Source organism: Pygoscelis adeliae, unplaced genomic scaffold (assembly GCF_000699105.1).
Source record: "Pygoscelis adeliae isolate BGI_AS28 unplaced genomic scaffold, ASM69910v1 Scaffold632, whole genome shotgun sequence".
Taxonomy (NCBI): domain Eukaryota; kingdom Metazoa; phylum Chordata; class Aves; order Sphenisciformes; family Spheniscidae; genus Pygoscelis; species Pygoscelis adeliae.
In genome coordinates this window covers 450,327-471,134 of record NW_008824227.1, presented here as the reverse complement: position 1 = coordinate 471,134, position 20,808 = coordinate 450,327, and the positions used below count along the sequence as shown (strand labels likewise).

Sequence of the window (20,808 nt, the reverse complement as noted above, 5' to 3'; positions counted from 1 at the left end):
GGCTCTCGGGGCGTGAGAACGGCTTCGGAAGTCGTGTCGGACCCACAGGGGCCGGGGTGCGGGGTGATTTTTCTCGGTGGAGCCCCACAAAGCTCTAATCCTCGCTGTCGTGGTCTGCGGTTGCCTACCTTTTACTCCTGCGTGTCCTTCTATAGTTTTAGAGCTTTAATAAATGGGCAGTATTTTGCTGGTGTCTTTTCTCTCTGTAAGGGGTGTTCACTGTACAGTATATGCACATACCCCTCGTAATTGGTTTGACAAGGAAGAGTAGGTTTGCAGCTAATTGTACTTACTCTCAGGTTTTTTCCCCCCAAGTGGGGGTTGCAGAGCCCCAAAGACAGCATCAAGGTGGGAGGAGCGTTTTGCAGTGAAGCGTGCGGACCCCCCGCATGGCACCCTTTATCCAGCCAGGACGGCTCCTCAAGCCCCGTTCTAGATCCCGTGCTCCCTTCAGACTCTTCCAGAGTAGTTTGTTTGTACCAAAATGAGCATTCGGGTCTGTTTTGGGCCACATCCGGGCTGTGAGCAGAGCTGAGCACAGACCTGTGTGCTGGGCAGATAAAGGGAAGGAAGGGAGTGACGCTTGTGAGGGGAGTAGCAAGATTAGGGCTGAGGTCAGGGGCCACGGGTTGGGATTTTGTGTGTAGGATTGTTTTGCCTTTTTTTTTAATTGTCTTTTTCTGTTGAGCTGTATGTTGTGATCAGGAGTCAACAAGAACTATGATGTGTCCGTTTCAGTAGTATGCATTTACCCCAGTGGAGAGGGTTAAAGAATGCTGGATGCACGTACCTCCTGTAGATGCAGTGCTGGGGAGTCCACAGTGTCCTGTATTGACATCAACAGTTGACATCTCCTCTATCTGCTGTCAGTCGCGTACAGTGTTCATACATTTACTGTGTTTAAGTTGCCGGTTTTTAGGAGCCCTAAATTAGTGGGCTTGGTTCTGTCTGCAATCACTTCACTATTATTTAAGCTAAGATGTTGGGATTACTTAAATGTCAGTGATTTAAATGTATCCCAAAGCATATTGGTACTTGTTTTAGTTTTGTGGTTTCAGTTTGTTTCGTTGTTTGGGGAAAAAAAGTTCAGAGTTGGTGCAACAGACAAAACACACTGTACGATTTAAGTTATGTAGCTGCCAGGTTCATGTTTTGATAAAATGTTTGGTGTTTACCTTACTAATTTACTAAAAGCGTTCTGAGTTTCTGACAAATTCCATCAAAGTGAAGATTAGATTAAAGGGTTTATCAAATAGTGAAAGTAGTTATTTTAAATTTTCTTGACAATTTTGCATGTCCGTGTGTACATATGCCTCTTTTAAAATCTACTAGCTTGGGCACAAAGCTTTGGTATCTGCCCCTCTTTTACTACAGTTAAATATTACATACATTTTCCTTATCTGGGATTGTTGTTTGGCTTTTTTTGTGGAGAAGGGGAGAAATCAGTCTTGAAATTTCACAACGTTAAGCAGGTGTCTGTTTACACTGTCCTTCCAAAACGGAAGGATTAATTTATGGATGAGATTCTTTGATGAAGTTCATTTTTATGTTTTACCTAAAAGTCAGGTTATCTTGGTATCATCCTAAGGCATCAGGCCAGTAATTGTTCAGTCCCAGTCTCCAAGAGTGCCATCCGGCACTGCTGGAGCTGCTGATGTCAAACCCAACTTTGGTGCAGTACCTGTCCATCCTGCTGTTGCCCTTGAAGAGGGGGTGACCTAGAAGTGTCAGGGCACCAGTCGTGGGTTGTGTTCTTTTTCACTCTGAACTTATCTTTGAGTGATTGAAGTGATTCAGAGGAATGGCTGAAGTTGTGAAGAGTTTTCCTGTGGGAAGAGCAGCCTCTCAGGACCTAGTCCTTAGCCATGCCTGCCCTTACATTCACAGTCACAGCTTTCCAAGAGGCAGTCATCAACTTCTGAGAGCCCTACAGTACGACTCTGTTGGAGCAGCTTTTCTTGCATATTTTTTTTTTTCTGAGTCATTCCTGGAATCAGTTGGGAGATGATTACTGAGTATGTCTACTTCTTTCCTGGCGCTCATCAACCAAGGGCAACCACTTTGGGAAAATCTCCTTTTATTCGAGCTTTTCTCTTCATCTGTCGCATGTTGACTTTCATGCACATTGTGTTGGCTTGGACTTTCTCCCCTTTCGAGTGTGAAGGAAGCTCTCAGTGTTCATCTGGGAAACATTACTTTTGCTGTTGTTGGCAGTTTCTTCTCTCATCCACAGTTTGAATTACCAAGATACTTGGGAAGTACGTGTTGAACCTTTCCCCATGCAGATGTGTAATAACCATCCCTCTTGTTTTTAGCTCAGTTGTGTAAATGTTCCAGTTGTGTAAATGCTTTTTTGGTGTCGGTGCCAGTTTACGCAGTTCCCAGCTCTGGCTGTTCTCTTCCTGTGCTACCCCTCCAGCTGGTGTAGCTGATTGAGGGGCTCTGGATGAACTGTCAGGAAACTTATCTGGGTTAAAATAATCTTTTTTGGATAGGATCCTTTGTAACTTGGGTGAGTTGTTTGATCCGATTCATGTGTAGTTGCACAGCTATAACTGAGCAACTGGAAGGAAGGTACCAGCGTAGCAGTGAGGGAAAGGAGATGGGATCTACTTAAGCCATTACTTCTGCTGAAAGAATTGGACACGTGCCTTGAAAAATGGAGGTGATAGATCTGGGCATCAGTCAGTGCTCGATCGTTTGATGGCATTAAGATATGGGATATTTTGGTTTTCTTATATGCGTTAATTTGACATTGTAGACCCGAAGTGTGTGGAAAAAAAGATTTTATTTCATGGTAGGAATGTTGTGCTGATTAGGTGGTACATTTTTGCAGGCATATTGTTATTTTGTATTTTACTTATCATTTCAATCAGCTTTCCAGCTACCAATGTAAGATCTAATGATCTAAAATGCTGTACCACAGTTTAAGAAACTTGTTTTCATCTTTGTTTGTTTATAATGTGGGCTCATCAGTTGCTGTCTTCCAGCCCTCTGAAAGAGTAGCTCCTGGGGAAAATACTCACTGTTTTCTTATATAAGGGAAATTGTTTGAAAGTAAAGACCAAAGGTGTTTGTCATACTTTTGGTTATCTGCATCTATGTGAAGATTAAATATGGGGACATCTGCATATAAATTATTTATAAAGTGATCTTCCAGCAGACTGATGATGTCTTTCTTTGCTCCGTGTTATTTGGAATATACTCTGCATTGTCTGTTGAATTTGGTTTGGTTTAGACATGTATGAGAATTTGCACTCGCTCACTTGCTCTCTGTCTTTCTCTCTTTTATTTATGCATGATGGACAGGACTGATTTCTAGTTATGCTGTGTCCATATTATATTAGCATGTATGTAACAGGTATATTGACTGTGTTGTCTATCATTTTCAGGCACGTGGCCATGGAGGCTATGATTCTGATTTTAGTGATGAGGAGAATGGAGAGAAGTCTGTGCAAAAGACTAAAAGGTAATGTAGTACAGAATTAACACTTTGCATTATGTATTTTGTGCAAATGGCCTATTACTGTGTATAGAAGATTATGCTGTGGTATTTAAAGTCTGGTGCTGAAATGGTTTTTGAAAAATCAATCTCTTTGATTCCTGCATCTCCTCATGTCAACCTTGCCAAAGCATGTCGTCTCCCAGGGGCAGCTGATTAAGATCCGTTCTGCCATGTCCATCTGGTGTCTATATGCCACTCAGTTCTCGGAGCAGAGTGTTTCATTTTTCTGAGCATTAGTATCAACTGCTGGGGTTTGGCTGTGCTGTTCACTTCACTGTAATCCATCAGGACACGTGGAACTGCTAAGAGAGCAAGGCAAAAAAGGCCAAGTGGCAGTAGGCTTTGTAGATATAAAAGACCTGCTCGGAGGAAGTGAAGAACTGATGCTACTTGCTTATTATTTAATTTGTGAAGAGACCTGGGAATTGGTGAATTGTGTTGTACTCAACCCTTGAAATGTAACTACACATCTCTTATTTGAGATCACCTTTGCCAATTCTTTCAGTGGTTCACACAATTAGTGACCTTGAATTTTGTAGTCTGATCTCATTACATTATTAAGATTTTATATATTTATGTATTTATTTGCTTTGGCACCATAGTCCTTTGACACTTTCTGCACCGTACTGAACATTTTGCCTCCATTACGCATATATTTTTCTCACCTTTTCCTGTCTCTCCCTTGCTCTGTTATTGGACTTTATTTAAGAAGGCTTTCTGGAAACTTTCCTAGGACTCTTACATATTTTCCTTTGTAGTAAAATTGAAAGAATGGGTTTTGTAGTGTCTGACTGCATTCTGGGAAAAAAATTTCATGTTTTAATTGTTGGAATAATAGCAGGCATTGTGCCGTTCCATTTATTTTATAAATATAGCTGTTCTCCGTTAAAAGAGTGACTGGTTTTGTTCAGTTTTTGTTTTCTTTAAAAGGCCATTACACATCATACCATTCCACTTTCTAGGTGGAATATTAACTAACCATCAGGAGCCTTTGAAAAATACCATCATTACCCTTGTTTTGGCATACTACTGCTGATTCCCAGTAGGGTTCTTATGTGGGTTCACTGTATGTGTGTGTATCCTTTTCTTGCTCTATGATGATATTTATTTTCACTTTAAGGAAAATAGTAGTCTTAAGTTTTCTCCATATTGCTGTTTTATGGAGTCTCCTTATGAGAATTTTGTGCCTACAGATCCTTTTGAGCAAATGATACCCTTAGTTTCTAGAGTCCTATATTCCATAGCTTGAAATATAAATTCCCTGGCTTGCTTTCTACAGGTTTCTGACTTCCATTCTTTCTGCCAGCTGATAATTATGGAAAAATCTTTTCTTCACCTCTATTGAGGAATGAAACTAACTAAATATACCTTTTACTAGCTAAAGTGCATCACTTTATATTTAACCTTTTATTACTTTGTTGAATTCTGAAGGTATTTTTAGCAGCTCACTGACAACTGTGGTTCACAACACGGTACTTAAGTTTTAAATTAGCGATTCTTGTGATTACACTGAGAGGCAGAGCTGTTTAATGAGGTGTTCAGACATTAGCATGAAAGGATGGGATAGGGTTACTAGCAGTCACTGTTATTCAGTGAACATACCGTCCTTCCTGTTCCTGCTTGGCTGTGTAGCTGAGATTTATAGAGGGCTTTAAATGAGGAGTGAAACTGAGGAATCTTCAGGGTTTTTTCATTGTGGTTCTGTAGTGATAACATTGGTAATAAATATTACAAATTGCTGTTTTAAGCAATTTTCTTTAAATGCTAACTGTAACCAAATGCCTTTCTGATTTTGTTCTGCAAATGAAGTAAAGTCTAAGCTGATGTTGATTCTGAAGTTGGGTTTTATTCATGTAGAAACTAGCAATATAACAGTTTTTGTTACTCAAGTTAGTGCAGTGTTTGGCAGATGGAAATTTTATTGCTTGTGAAAGGTTCTCGACTAACTTTTCTTCCTTTTTCCCCCCTACCTTTAGTATAAAGGAAGATGGCCTTCTGATAAAGCCATTCCAAAAAGCAAAACAAGGCAGTGTGGTTCACAGACAATTCGCAGCTGAAGAATGGGATAGGTATCTTTTATCTATTGTTTTTGTGAGGCATTTTACCTGTAACATAAAGATAGCTTTCACTCAAACGTATTTGTTATTAACAGGGAAGAAGCAAGAAAAAGACGATTTCACTTGATAGCGATGGATGCCGTATCCTTCTGTTTAATTTTTCTTCAAGTGAGAAGATGGAGCACAGGTTATCCATTATGGTGAAATACTGCAATTTCATAGTTTCACAGCAGTTGACAGTGCAGGACCAGAACGACTCAGTATCTTCAAATTAGCTTCTTTTTGTGGCTGAGATGTCTCTGAGAATGCCTCTACTCAGTAGAGGCATTTCCAGATTCTTCCTATATGTACATTTGTCCTGTTTGGGACAAAATCATTATACAGTGAATTTTATTTAGACTGGCACAAAGACACTTCGCTCTTTCAGTTGAATTTAAACAGAACGTAATTTTATATAAGGCTGCTATTATCTGTGGACAAATACATTTCTACTGGAAATTTAAGAATGCATTAGTTAATTCAAAGGTTTATTCAAAACAGCCTTATCTCCAGTAATATCTTCTACAGATGCTCTATTGTAAGCCTGTTTACTATCACGTGCAGTTTTATTTTAGGGTTTTTTTTTAATCTCTTAATCATATTTCATGCGTAATTTTTAACTATTTTTATAACTACTACCTTATTTAGGTTACAACCTTTCTCTTATTTAGTTCACCTGGGGCAGTCATTACATGTTTCACTGAGTGTATCTGAAATACCATCAGTTCCTTGTTTGTTTAAATAGCTGTTCTTCAGCAGTAACAGTTAATAAATAGGAAAGTAAGGACTAGTTAAATATGGAAAGACTTAACTTAAATCTGGAAACTCCAGTAAACAGAAAGTAACTTCTCCTAACCTGCTTAGAGTTTTGCCAGGCACTACATAAACTATCGTATGCCTGTAAAGGGGACATATCTTAATCAGTCCCACTGACCTTGTAGACTGTCATTAGCCACAGAAAAGCCTGTATATTCTGGAATGACTACAAACCTCATTGTGTAGAGACTTTTATGAGTTTCTGCTAATGTTTTTGGGTGGTTCCTATTTAAAACCTTTACTGTTACACAATTTTAACGCCTAGTAACTCAAATGGCAGCACAAAATAGTATGTTGTGTTAAATGTGTTTAATTGTGCCAGTTAAACCTTCTGGGCTTGTTTCTCTGTTCCTTCCATTTGTGGTGGAAAGAAGAAGACACATGCTTCGGTTAAATTAACTTTTTGGGTGCCTCTGGAAAATAAAATGTTTTCTCAGTAAAACTCTAATGCATGTCAAAATAGTAGGTTGATACAAATTACTCACACTGATGCAGTAGTTGCCAGGATATGTACCAGGAGATAATGTATTTCCTAATTTGCTGCTTCAGAAATACCATACAAGTTAACTGAAAATATTTTAAAGTAGCCGTATATAATGTTTTTATTTGTGAAGATGCTTATTTTCTGAATAAGTAAGTACATATTTTTGCTCAAATTATGGTACAAAATGTGTTTCAAATCATGTCTCTGAGGCCAAAGTGTTCTAAAAACAGCATTATATATTTTCCCATGATTTTCATCTCCAAACTAAAGCATATAACTTTTATTTGTATGTTGATGGTAAAATGTAATAAATTGTTCCATTTTAGTAGCCAGACTATTTTTATAATACACCAATACAAACCTGTTTTAAACAAAACTGCAGTACTAAGAAGCTGTTGTCTAAATTATAGCTGAAAAACTGAACCCAGTTTCTATGTATATGTATACAGAGCATCTTTGATAAAGGAAGACAATTGTATAAAGGTCTGGCAGCTGAATGAGGTTTTAAAGATGAAATTGCCTTGAATTCCTGTATTTGGAAAGTAGCTTTTATGAGAGGTTATTAAGTAGAATTGCTAATTAATTCCTTTTTTTCTGGAAATTACTGAACTGTTTTTGAGAAAAAAACTTCTTTCTGTTAAGTATATAAAAAGTTTTTATTATTTTTTTTAGTTTTAAACTATGGTAAAATAAAAGAAGATAACTTCTGAAACAATCCTTAATTGCTTTATTCAGTATGAAAGACATAAGAAGTTTGTGAATGACTACATCTTATACTATGGTGGCAAAATAGAGGATTTCCGTCGCTCTGGGTAAGAATTGTTAGCTATCTTTCCCCTCATGCCCCCAAAGCTCCCCTGTTACGTAAAGCCGTTAAATAGCTTTGGGGGGAGAGGGGGATGTGGCTGTGTATCAAATTACTAATTCTTTTGGTCACAAATAGTAACTACAGTCATTGTAAATATCCAAAACACAGAATTGCCTTGTTTCATTTTGCACCATTATTTTTATAGAAGAACTTACCATGAGCTGAATTATTCTTGTTTTCTTATGTAAAAGGAAAGATGACAGGTGAGCATTAATTGAGGGTACATTGAGAAATATCTGGCAGTACCTTCAAAATAACAATCTGAAATACTTTTGAAATGTGCAGAATTGCTATCCATTGTCCAGAATAATTATAACCTTCTTTAGAGCTATCTATAACTGCCTTCTAACGTTATGTCTTCAATAAAAAGTATAAAAAAGTATTTTCAGACAGGATCAAGTCATCCACAGTTTCAGTGACCACTTTCCACTGTGGATTTTTCATTTGGGAAGAGGTATGCCAGGGAATACATTTTTTGATAGTTTTATTCCATAGCAATATATTCCTTTATGCGGTGACGTGGAGATCACAACTGTGAAATACTGATGTTTACCAAATTATTATTTGACTGACTTTTCATTTTAGTGTTACATTGTACTAAAAAAAATGTGTCCTTTTATAGAGCAAATGACAAGACGGATCTTGATGTTATTAGAGAAAACCATAGATTCCTGTGGAACGAAGATGATGAAGCAGACATGAATTGGTACCTGGAACTATTGTAGAACATGTTATTTTTAGATCACTTGTACTAAATTTGTGGTGTCCCCTACTAATTAAGAACTACTGTGCATACTCAGTGATCATTCTTTGATCTTTAATGCATTTAAAAATGAAAGACCTTTAGGAGGTCTTTCATATTGTAATGTTCCTCAGTGACAAAATGAATTGATGACAGAAAGAACTAAGAAATATTTGTGCATTCTCTGAGATCCAAATGACTGTTCTGAAAACTCTGAAGGAAGCCTAGTTTGAAAAAATATAGTCTAATTTGTGCTGTAGATATATTTTAGATGTATTTTTCCAGTTTCATGGAAATTACCCCTTAGCCCAATGAGTGTATTTCTGTTGCATTTCTAGCTCTGCAACTTGTGTTCTTCGGATGAAACTACATGTATTTGTCTTGCTAATGTCATTACAATGTAAAAGGAATTATATCATGTTCTATATTTAATAAAAAATAATACCTTTTGTTGTAGGGAGAAGAGGCTTGCAAAGAAGTATTATGATAAATTGTTCAAAGAATACTGTATAGCAGATCTCAGTAGATACAAAGAGAATAAGGTATGTTTCATTATTGTAAATCATCTTGGTTTTAAAGTATGTCCTTTTTAAAAAATTGCCTTATGATTGTGGATATGTTGTGAAACCAGAGTGTTAGTACCCCTTCCCTAGAAAGAGAGTTGTGAGAACTTGTCAAGTTATTTAATAAGCAGCAGCAGTTTGAATCCAAGCATTGTCACTGCCCCAAAAATGTGCTTCTGTGGGAATAGGAGCATTTCTGTCAGATGGTGTTTTATGAAGAGGTACATTGTGTGTAAGAAAGGCAGAAAATGCAGAGGGGTTAAGGAGAGAAGGCTAGAGAGGTTTGCCTGGAGAGAAGCACTAGATGAAGCCTAAAAAACCCCTGGGAATGTTACTGTTTAAAAAAAAAAAAAAGTCTATAAAGAGGGAGTTTTGTACTTGAATGCTGGCAGAAAGAATTTTGGAAATGTCTGTTCTAAAGCAGCGTCTTTTCTGGTTGTTCTTTTCTGTTTATGGAAACAGGATTTGTATGTTCCGTGTAAATAAATAGAATTTCTTAAGAGAAACAGTCCAATTCCAGCACCAGTTTTTCTTCTTAACTGGAACAGCCTTTGTCGTTTCCAAGTTTTTGACTGACGAACCTCTTAGTCAAAAAGAATACGTGAATTTTCTGTTGTGATTTTGCAAAGAGTGTTGCTGAACTCAGATGCATCTTAGTGTTGTTAGCACATAGTAACAACCCAGCCCTGCAAACAGTGTCTATATAAAGTTCTTTGAGACTATTTATAGTAAAGAAATAACATTAACTGGTAAATATTTGCAGGGACTGGGCTTAAACTCTAATATTAGGCAGAAAAGATGACAGCCTTCTAAAGAAAATTGGAACAGAAAAATGCAAAAATTAAATGAAAATTAACAAAAAGTAAAATGCTGGATATGTCTTCCCTCTTTTTTTTTTTTTTTAATAAGTTTGATTTTATTTTCCTGTACCTGTTTCATCTCCCTCAATCTCCGCCCTGCCTCCCCAGCTGATTTTCCCTTGAGCATACTTACAGATTTTGTTTCTTTCGCTACTGTGCCAAGTTTCCATATGTTTGCTATCTTTTGTGGGAAACTGTTCTGCCCCAGTTTCCTTTTTTTTTTTTTTTTTTGGTGTGTGTTGTGTGAACAGTGTTTCCCTGTCAGACTTCAAATGTGGCTGTCCTAACTTTGAGGTCACTCTGAATTCCTATTTATGCTCATAAGTCATTACCTACATTTTTGGAATTGCCATGTCAACATAACTCTGCTGTATCATGTAATTTGTTCCCTTATATTAGGTTGTGCTTTCTGTTCTCAAATATGTTCTGACCATGTGAGAGTCCTTTCTTAGAAATTCTTAGAAAAATAGAAAAAATGAGATTTTTCTCAATTTTTAATTTATCCATGCCCATGTTTGGTACAGAAGGATGTCAAAGCAGGTTTTTTTCTTGGAAGTAAGAAATAGGCTGCTGATCCCATTCATGCCAATGGAATGCAGTCTGTGCTTTCAGATTTTTCCTGCCTTGATTCTTTTTCTGCATTTCCAGAAGCTGGAAGTTGGATATCTTTAGCCCCTCGTGCCTTCTGTTTTGCAGTGCTGGTGCTATGAGGGGTGCAGGGTGGGTAAAAAGCTTCTCAGCTGGCCAACCTTTCGTATGATAGTTATTGATACTTTATACGATGATACTTCATCTTGATATAAGAAAAAAATTTTTTACAGTGAGAACAATCACGCACTGGAACAACCTCCCCAGTGACATGGTAGAGTCCTCGTCGCTGGAGGCTTTCAAAATGCGGTTGGGCAGGGTGCTAGGTAATCTCGTCTAGGCTCCCTTTCCCATGAAAGGTTGGACCAGATGATCTTTCATGGTCCCTTCTAACCTGGGCTGTTCTGTGATTCTATGATTCTGTCTCCTGCTAGGTGGTGTCAAAGTAAAGTTGGAGATCAGTTTTCTGTGATGTTTTTAAAATATATATATATTGCATCGATTGAGACTTGCACATACATACTCATCTGTCTTTTCAGAACTGTAGTTGTTTTGCTACTAGCCAAAATCTTCTAGCCAGCTAATTAATCTAAAGACCTCTGCATAGAGATGGTAGCTCAGATCTCATTTAGAACTTTTCTTCTGAGCAAAAACACTGTTTTCCTAAGTACTGGATAATGATAAGGACCAGTTTCATGGGAGGGGCTCTCTTGAGGTCCGAAAAATAAGCAGAGCACCTTGTCAAAGACCGAAGCTCAAAAGAAAACATAAGAAGCCCCAAGACGTATGAATGCCTGAGGCCACAGCCCCACTCCAGGTGCTGGTTCAGACTGTTTCACTCGCATATGTGCATGCATACACACATACACACACACAGAGATGGCTGAGACTCCCCTGGTCCCATAGCAGACCCTCCTGTGCTCTCATCCTTAGAGATACACAGGTACTGTCACACCCAAAGCTGGCCAGTGGAGACCCACTCACCCTCCTTGCTCCCAGGCAACTTCACCTAGCTGATGGCTAAACTGGTGCTTACACACTCATTTGCACACCTGCACTCACCACGGTTGCCGGCACTGCAGGCAAATGGGACCCTGTGACCCATGATCCCACTTTTCTTTGTGTAGTTAGGATATATAATCTTTTCCTTCCTTTTTAATGAGAAATGCCAACGTGACCCTCTGGTGTGAGGCTACTTAGAGACACTGGAAGAGTGTGCTCTGACAGCTCTTGCTTGTGAGGGGTCTGTTACTCCTTATATTTTCCCTAGATCAGACTTTTTTAGGTCAAGGTTGTCTTTGAACCTTCAGTGCATCTTGTCTGCAAGCTTTGAGGCTGATAAATGAGCATCTGTATTGTCAGATAATTTAGTTCTATTGTCAGTTTTGCAATGCAGTAAGGGAGAGTGCTCTGCATCTAAGTTTTACTTTGATATGCATTGGACTAGAAATGTTCTTTTCTATTTGTTGTCTTATTTTCCTAGAAAGGTTCTTATTTGCTGTCTCTCTGCTTTGTTTTGTAGCTTAACAGATTGGAAATGTCTCCTATTTGCTAAGAAATGAAATCTGTCTGACACCTGGTCATTAAACAGAATACATTTTATTCTTTTGTTTTTACTTCCAGATCATTTTCAGATTTCTAGGCCAACTTGTCTTCCACTTGGTAATGTTAATATGTTCGCTTTTGTCATTGTTTTTCAGCATGGAGGCTTTCCTGTGAAAATAAAAATATTTAAAATATCTATGGTATTTTTCCACAGTGTTGTCTAAATTCATACATTTCTTTTTTTCTGGAAGAGGTGACTGTGGACACGTTAGTTGTTGCTGCAGCCAATGCATATTACACAAGCAGCCCATATTGAATTTGGGGATTTTATTGTTTATGGATATTAAACGGTCTTTCACATTTTTAAAACTATCATTTCTTATTAAGTTAGCCATTTGATACTCTTGTAAAGCATCTATTTTGGAGTTGTTCTGCTTGGTTTTGGTCTACCTTGTAGAAATAGCTCATTTAGTATCTTGTTGAACTCATTTAACAGAGAAGATGAGGCAGAATAAATGCTGTGTGCTGACGATGCTTTTGCATTCCTTAATATTGCAGGCTGACTATTCAAGAACCTACCCGAATTGTTAATATTCCTATATAGTTTAATCTGTTCCTGATATTTTAGCTTAGTTAGATTGTTCAATTGTATTTACTTTTTTATTTAATGTTTCTTCTTAAAGAGCCTTGGTCACTCTCTGTCATTTTCCACTAATTGGTGGAAGAGTGATTGGCAAAAATGAAAGCGAATGAGGACAGCTTTTGTCCTAGATATACTACAGGTGGTTCTGGCTCCCCTCCTTTCTTTTATTTTGCTTATTTTTCTTGATATCATTACAGAAATACTCTGTAAGGATATAATCTGATTTATATCTTACTGAGTCAAGTTTGGACTGTGAGGGAAAATTTGTGTAAAAGTCTACTTCAGTAGCAAAAGTGAGCATGGATAACTTGGTGATTGGTGAAGTAGCAGATGAAGTATGAAAAAGCAAACATGCAGATAAGGTCGAATTTTTTTTACTCTTTATTGCCAGCAGCACACACGTGCAAAATTGGTGCCAAAATACTGTTGACATTTAATCGTAAAGTTGCAATATTTTTCAATTGCATCACAAGCTTTTCAGAATTAGAATACCCTGTAAAACATCAAATATCCTTTGAAAGAGCAAAAGCAATTACCATCACTCTTTGGATCAGCTGGTTTCCATCATGAATTCTACATTTACAGATGTATTTTACATTCTGTTTTCACTGAACTGTTCAGTACAGTTCTTGGTTTTTACAATTGATTAATTTTTGTTTGCCTGAAGCGTGAGTGGTATAATGGTACTTTAGACCACACTGCAGATTTGTAGAGTAGGCCAAGCATAACCTGATCCAGCCTTAGCAAACTGTCATCATACACAGTATGATAGCAGAACCTGATGTTCTCTTGTGATTTTTTTTTACCAGTGAAACCAGTAGGTGTGAAAACATTTTTTATGTTATAATACCAATTTGAAAATTAGTGGACTGATTAAAAGAAGCAAATATTTTGTTGGTGTACAAATTTTTAGTTTTCAATGAAAATTTCTATGTAATATATTGACTTGGGAAAAATCAGTGCCAACAAAACATTTGACTACTGATGTCTTTCTGCTCAGTTTTTCCAGCTTTGTTATTAAGGTGCAGAGAATTTATATGACAGTATGACACTTTCTTAAAAGGCAAAACTTTTGTTTCCCTGTTTTTTCTGATGTTCTTTGAACCACATTACCGCTTCATGCGTGAGAACTCCATGCTGGTGCCCTTCAGATAAAGAATTATTATGGTTTATTAAAAAAATGAGCAATATTAAAGACCACACACAGCAATAGATACCTGTACTTCTGTACAGTGTTTAAAATTAGATTAAAAACATTGAAAATCAATCCAGTATATTACAGAATTTATGCCACTGCATCTACAAAATGCACATTTGCGTGGGTTCAGTCTGTGAGTGCACTGAGAGAAGGTTCATATTTGAAAGGATGCTTTGGAATTCAGGTGCCAAGATGGGCTTTGCAGCAGTTTTTGTACCTCTTTGATTTTGTAACCCTTCTTCTCCCTCTTCCCTCCCCATCTTTTACCATGAAGTTCAGAGTCTTCTGTGCTTTGCTTACAGAGCAGCAATTTTGTTGTCATCCTGGGTTCATGAATTTTAAATAAAAATACAAGATAGCCCTTTCTGGAGAAGCTGTATGCCTCTGAGTTTTATCGCCTCTTTCTACTTGTTAGTGAAAATAAAATTGTTTTTCCCAGGCTGTTCTCACTCCCTTGCATCTTCAGTCTTTTCACTAGGCTACTTGCCATTTTGAGAGGATGAAACAGATTCTACTGGAAAACAAAAATAATAGATGGGTTATCTACATGTGAAGTTTCTAGGCAATGTAAAGAGAGATACAACTTAGTTGTTGGTGTCGGGGTTTTTTTTTGTCTTAGTCTTTAGAGTGTAAGAGGTTGTCATGGTTTAACCTCAGTCGGCAACTGAGCACCACACAGCCGCTCGCTCACTCCCCCTCCCCCGGTGGGATGGGGGAGAGAATTGGAAGAGTAGAAGTGAGAAAACTCATGGGTTGGGATAAAAACAGTTGTTTAATAATTGAAATAAAATAATAATAATATAATAATAATACACAAAGCAAGTGATGCACAGTGCAATTGCTCACCACCTGCCGACCGATGCCCAGCCAGTCCCTGAGCAGCGGCCCCCCCGGCCAGCTTTCCCCATTTTACGTACTGAGCATGACGTCCCATGGTATGGAATGTCCCTTTGGCCAGTTGGGGTCAGCTGTCCTGGCTGTGCCCCCTCCCAGCTTCTTGTGCACCTCCAGCCTTCTCAGTCGGTAGAGCATGGGAAGCTGAAAAGTCCTTGACTAGTGTAAGCACCACTTAGCAACAGCTAAAACATTGGTGTGTTATCAACATTGTTCTCATCCTAAATCCAAAACACAGCACTGTACCAGCTACTAGGAAGGAAATTAACTCTATCCCTGCCAAAACCAAGACAGAGGTGATCCATCGATATGTGCTAATATGACTTCAGTATTCCAGTGGTCTTCTCAGCGTTTAGTGTGAACAAAATTGCAATGAAGTATCTAGTAAAGTCAGTCTATCCTCATTTCCTATTTGTTTTTCTGCCTGCTCTGAAGCCTTTTAGAAAGTTGCTGTTCAGTACTGAACAGCATCTACTGGAATTTGAATTGCATGTGTAAATTGGAATCCTTGTGGCGAACAGAGGCAGCAACATATTTTTAATTAACAGAAAAAGACATTAAATTTTACTAACCAGAATTGAATGGATGAACCACGTGCAGGACATCAATCAACTGAAATTAGTCTTTACATTACTGAATACGTTGACTATTCACAACTTAATTTTGGTTCTTGTCTTAACAGTTTGGATTTAGATGGCGACATGAGAAAGAAGTAATTTCAGGAAAAGGTAATGCTGTCTTTCATTTTATATTACGTTTCTCCTTGATGCTTTTCTTGCTGCTTTTTGACATAATTTTATTAGACATTATTTGGCAATACTGGTAAGTTTATCAGATAATAATGGACAATAAGTTGACCTGACTTCTAACTTTGCTGTTTTATGCCATGTAGCTCTAGAGTGCACACTGATCTGCATATATTAAAATTAAGAGAACATACGGTTTATTTTCACAAGGTCAGATTTGTAATGAACACCAACATAATGCATTTGATAATGTAGAATTTCATGGATATGTTTTTTAGCTGCTTTTTACCAGTAGTTCTATGTTACCTCATTAGTCTTTGATACCTTTAACTGAAGTCTCTCAATACTTTTCCTCAGGAAATAATTTTCTGAACGGTTTCTCCAATGCTGTTTTGCAAAATGTTATCTTTTTAATTAAGAAGTTCCATGTGTGATGTCTGTTTTAGGCAAAATTGGTTTTGAAAGCTTCAGTGGGAATCAGTGGGAATGGTTGTCACGTCTCCCAATCCTGTTTCTAAATCAGTAGCTTATTCTGGGTGCTTCTGATGCAAGTTCTTACCTACGTGTTATTGGGACTTTGCACAGTGGTCCCCATTCCATAGCCTATGCGCGTGGACTTTTTCAAGTAGCTGAACAAGCAAGAAAATGATGTGGATGTGTTGCTGTTCTGTGGGTAGATCTTCATACGCATGTACAGTTTTCAGAAGTCATGCATGCACACGCAAGAAAATTGCATGGAGTGATACTGTTGATCAGAACAGTTCTGTAAACAGCTCTACTATAATATGACAAGAAGTTAGAAATGCACTTTTAAAAAAAAAAAAATTACCATATTTCACAGGAGGAGGTGTGAACATTAATAGTGTGGTTTTTTAAGCTATAAAGATTAAAGCTCCTAAAGGTAGTTGTAGTCATATGTTGCATTCAGCACTACAGATTATATTAAGATAGTTACATTTGATATAGTTATATGCTTTATCGAATGGTTTAAAAAGATAATTAAAATTAAATGAGAAATGAGTAATTTATGAACAACTATGTCTTCGTGGGGAAAAAGAATTTAAAGCTGCATTGTACTTTTAACATCTGTTATGCCATATTTAAAAATGTGGGAGAAAGTGCAGAATTACACGTTTTAAGCTTTTTAATGAAATCCTAATGGAAAGCGTACAACCGGAATGTAAGAATTGAGAAATAGTATCTTTCACCACTAAGGGGCGCAAGAATTCAACCTTATCTCATGTATTAGATGCTCTTTTCAAGAGCAGTTTCAAATGATTGTTTAAAAAAAGGCGTGAATCTCTAATGCCTTTCTTTTGCTTTTTTTAAGTATGCATCAGTGATATAAATTGCTTTAATTAAATGTAATAAAGCATTAATACCTACCTGTCTGATAATTCACATTAAAAAAGAGAGATCATGTGCTTATTTTAGCTGTGACGATAATAGTGGTGATGACACCCACTGGTTGGACTGTACTGTGGTTTGGGGTATGTTAAGAAGGGAACATAGGAATGGGTTACTCACATTTGGTTGCTTTGTTTTCGACGTCTGTCTTTGTAAGGTCATGGAGAAGAAGAAGGGTTAGGATGAGTGAAAGGAGAGGTATCACTTGTATTACTAATTGTAAATGCCAGATTATTTCTTTCTCTTCTTTTCTTTCCCACTCTAATCTTTGCCATAGGTGTTTTGAAAGGAGATCATATTGGAGATTGCTGTTGTATCTCCTTAAATTTAAAATGTAACCTTAATGGCAGTTAATGGCGTAATAACGTTGCCAGTTTCAATAAACGGTTCCACAAAATGGGCATTTTCTTAATTAAAATCTTAAGGTAGAAACCCTACTTTAAATTTTATAAATCAGTGAATAGTAGGCACATAAGTGAGTTGGTCTGAAAATAAATCCTTAAAATGAAAAGCTTTTAAGCTATTTAAAAAATATATTTGACATGCCTTCCCAAGTACTTTTTCTCCACTTTCAAAGCATGAATAGTAAGGTATGACATAAAATTTCAAAATAAAAGGTATTTCAGGCAAAAGGTGATAGTGGTAAAAGCTTTCTGTAGGAAAATAGGTAACAAATTCATTGGGTAGAGGTGAAATAGGACTTTTTCAGCAATATGCAGAAAGAGCAAAGCTGAACATGTGGGTATATTTGCTGTTTTCTACTTATTCATATTTGTAGATTAAGTAGTAAAATACTCAAACCAGACATACTATTTGGCAAAATAGGGTTTAATACCTGCAAATTGATCTACTCTCAATTTTTCACTATTTCATTGAACTAACATTTCACTTTTAGCATAGTAGTGTCTTTCCTAGCCTATTTTATATATGTGTAAATACACATATAATATGCTTTACCTTATTTAAATAAATATTCTTCCAAACATGTTTCCATTTATTTTTTCTCAGTAATTTCCCCCATGGAAAATAGGCAGGGTATCAATACCTGGATAGCGCACCATGTATCCGTGTACCAATCTGGTACATCTGAGTTCTGATCAAAATGCATTAAAATCAGTGTTTTGGCTCTCTAGATTTCCTTAGTATATTTAATTTTCAGTACTTCATTTAGCCTCTAGTACTTCTATTTTCCACCTGTTCTGCCTTTCTGCAAGAAGCAGAAGGTGCTAATAGTTTTTGAAAGCACACATTTAACAGCCAGATTATAGGAGTTATAATTCTGAACATGAAGGCAATAACTTCCCTGGAGCTCATAGCAAGGTGGCAAAACTTCAGATGGAAATGGAATTTTGGGCATACATTTTTCTTGCTGATTAAATTAGGTAACTGTCCACTCGGCACAAGTGCTTTCTGTGTCTTCCTTTCTCGGACATCTAACTGTGGGAAAAGTCATGTTTCAAGTACTGAATAATCTGATCCATATTTCCTTTTGATTTGGGTTCTCCATATACACGATGGGGATTATAATGATCTCTTACTTTGCAAAAATATGTTTTTAATGCTTTTATGACATTCAGATATACTAGAGTGATAAATACTACTGAAAAAGCCTTCAGAAAGAGTGGAATTCTGTATTCAAGTCAAGGTTTGAATATGTGTTGTAGGGATGACAGTGTGAAAGGAGGGTAAGAGAAGCCTCGCTGTTTATACACATATATGGCGTGGAGCTTGGATCTGCTAAAAAAAAAACCCACCGTGATTTCAAATATTTAGATGATCATAAATGCAAGTAAATGTGTAAGGGCACAGAATTATGGTGGTTTACACAGTCAAGTTCTGGTTTACCTAAGGATTCATTGCTTGCCTTAGCAATCTGACGATATTGTTCCAACTATGTTGTGAACGTATCCAGCTTCACATCCAAAATGTAGAATATCCAAAATAGATTTTACATTCTGTAAAGAGCAGCTGATCATAAATAAAACTGATGTATCTCTCTTTTTTATCTCTGCCTGTTTTTCTGGGTTTGTTTTGGCATTTTTTTCAGAAGATGTGAAGTAAACAGAGTCTGGTTAAGTTCCAAAAAGTTTTATGTGGTATAAATCTTTCCTTGTAGATTTTTACTTCTTTATGATGGATATAAATTATTCCTGATGACACAGGGTACTGATAGCCATACCTTACATAGAGTTAAACATATTTAATGTATATTAATTTGAAACTTTTTTATTAATGGGAGTACTGGGGTTTTTTTTGGTTCAAGTGTTAGCATTGCAAGTGGTTTTACATTGCAGAACTGAAGTACCTGAGAACACTGCCAATCCTTTAGTTAGCAGCTTAAGCAGAATGTTCTGAGGTTAATAGTTCACCAACAGTCCTGCTTGTGAGCCTATTAATACACATCCTTACTGCCAGCTCTGCATACAAATCAGTCTTCTGCAAAAGGAATATATGTATCTTTATTATTGCAATATTGGGAACCCAGGGGTGTAAACAACATTGATTATGTGCAAACTGTTTTAAAATTAGTGTTGTATTTAAAATCATAAACCCCAGGAAGCTTTTAAAGCTGCCGTATAGTTTCTCATAGAATTGGATTTCTTTTTCGTAAAATAAAAGTAAAGTGTTTATGGAAAGTCATAAGAAATTACAAATCGTATGTCCAGTATATCAGGTAAACTAGTAAGGTAATAAGAACGTGGGCATCTTAATTTTGTACATACATGATACTTTGAATAGCTTGATGTCATTAAAGATGAATGTCTGAATCACACCTTCTGATCCATCAGCCTCTGCTAAGTAAGTAATCATTTAAGATCTAGAACGTATCCTAGTGACATTCATTTCTTCAGAGTTCGGTATTAGGCTTATTATTTCATAACATATGCCTTCATCTATACATTGTAAAACACAGTTGAAGTTATGTTCTTTCTCTGCAGATATGCAATATTAGACAAGTATGATTGATTGCTTTGTCATTATCTGTTATTGTTTTCTTAATCTAGATGTTACTTTTAGATTTGGGCTTTTTTATTTGAAAGAAATGGAAAAGAAAAAGCAAAAACTGAGCAAAACCGGACATAACAACCCCAAACCTATGCTTGATAATCATTGAACCACGGTTTGCTGTTTTTGACCTCTTTAAAGGTCAGTTTTCCTGTGGAAATAAGCACTGTGATGAGAAAGAAGGCCTGAAGAGCTGGGAGGTGAATTTTGGTTACGTTGAACATGGTGAAAAGAGGAATGCACTTGTGAAATTGAGTAAGTCAGCCCTTCAAGGATATGTACACTTAAAAGGAGACAAATATCTTGTGCTTTAAAAGCTATCGAGTGAGACCCAATGATAATGATATTAGTTCATGCAAAGTGGAAAATGCTGAATAGGAGATAATTTTGTTAAATTAATTACAGGTAGTATGATGGTCTTGATTTAGAGAGAATGGCTATTATCATTATATATGACAAAGTTGTTACAGGTTGAGCACTTCATGCTGTATAATTGGTGGTGTCATAAAATCAGAATAACTGATTATAAGCTGTTTTGTATACAAGCATGTCTGGTTTTAACGGACGATACTGCATTGAAAGGAAGGTTTCATCATTGTCATTGCTTAATCAATTACGTGGCTTAGGAATCCATAGGGCTTTGGACCAGACAACTTCTTGCACACCTTCAGCTCTACTAATTTTATTTTTAATACTTACGTTTTCTTCCAAAAATTCTAACTTTAATTAAATCCCTTCCTTTTCCAGTCTTGTCTCTTGAGTGGGATTCTCTTATTCAATATGGTGTACATTTGGATATGTTCATCAGATAATTAAACTTACCACAGTTTACACAGTTACTTTGTGT

At 36.8% G+C, this 20,808-nt stretch overlaps 1 protein-coding gene across 1 annotated transcript in view; it reads left to right on the top strand.

Moving 5' to 3' along the window:
• FRA10AC1 (fragile site, folic acid type, rare, fra(10)(q23.3) or fra(10)(q24.2) candidate 1) overlaps nt 1–20,808 on the top strand; it is a 45,008-nt gene that overhangs the window by 17,768 nt on the left and 6,432 nt on the right. Inside the window, exons 4-11 of the mRNA XM_009334815.1 lie at nt 3,393–3,469; nt 5,482–5,574; nt 5,658–5,703; nt 7,637–7,713; nt 8,392–8,475; nt 8,969–9,053; nt 15,485–15,530; nt 20,103–20,216. Coding sequence (XP_009333090.1) covers nt 3,393–3,469; nt 5,482–5,574; nt 5,658–5,703; nt 7,637–7,713; nt 8,392–8,475; nt 8,969–9,053; nt 15,485–15,530; nt 20,103–20,216 — 622 coding nt within the window. The remainder of the gene's footprint in view (nt 1–3,392; nt 3,470–5,481; nt 5,575–5,657; nt 5,704–7,636; nt 7,714–8,391; nt 8,476–8,968; nt 9,054–15,484; nt 15,531–20,102; nt 20,217–20,808) is intronic.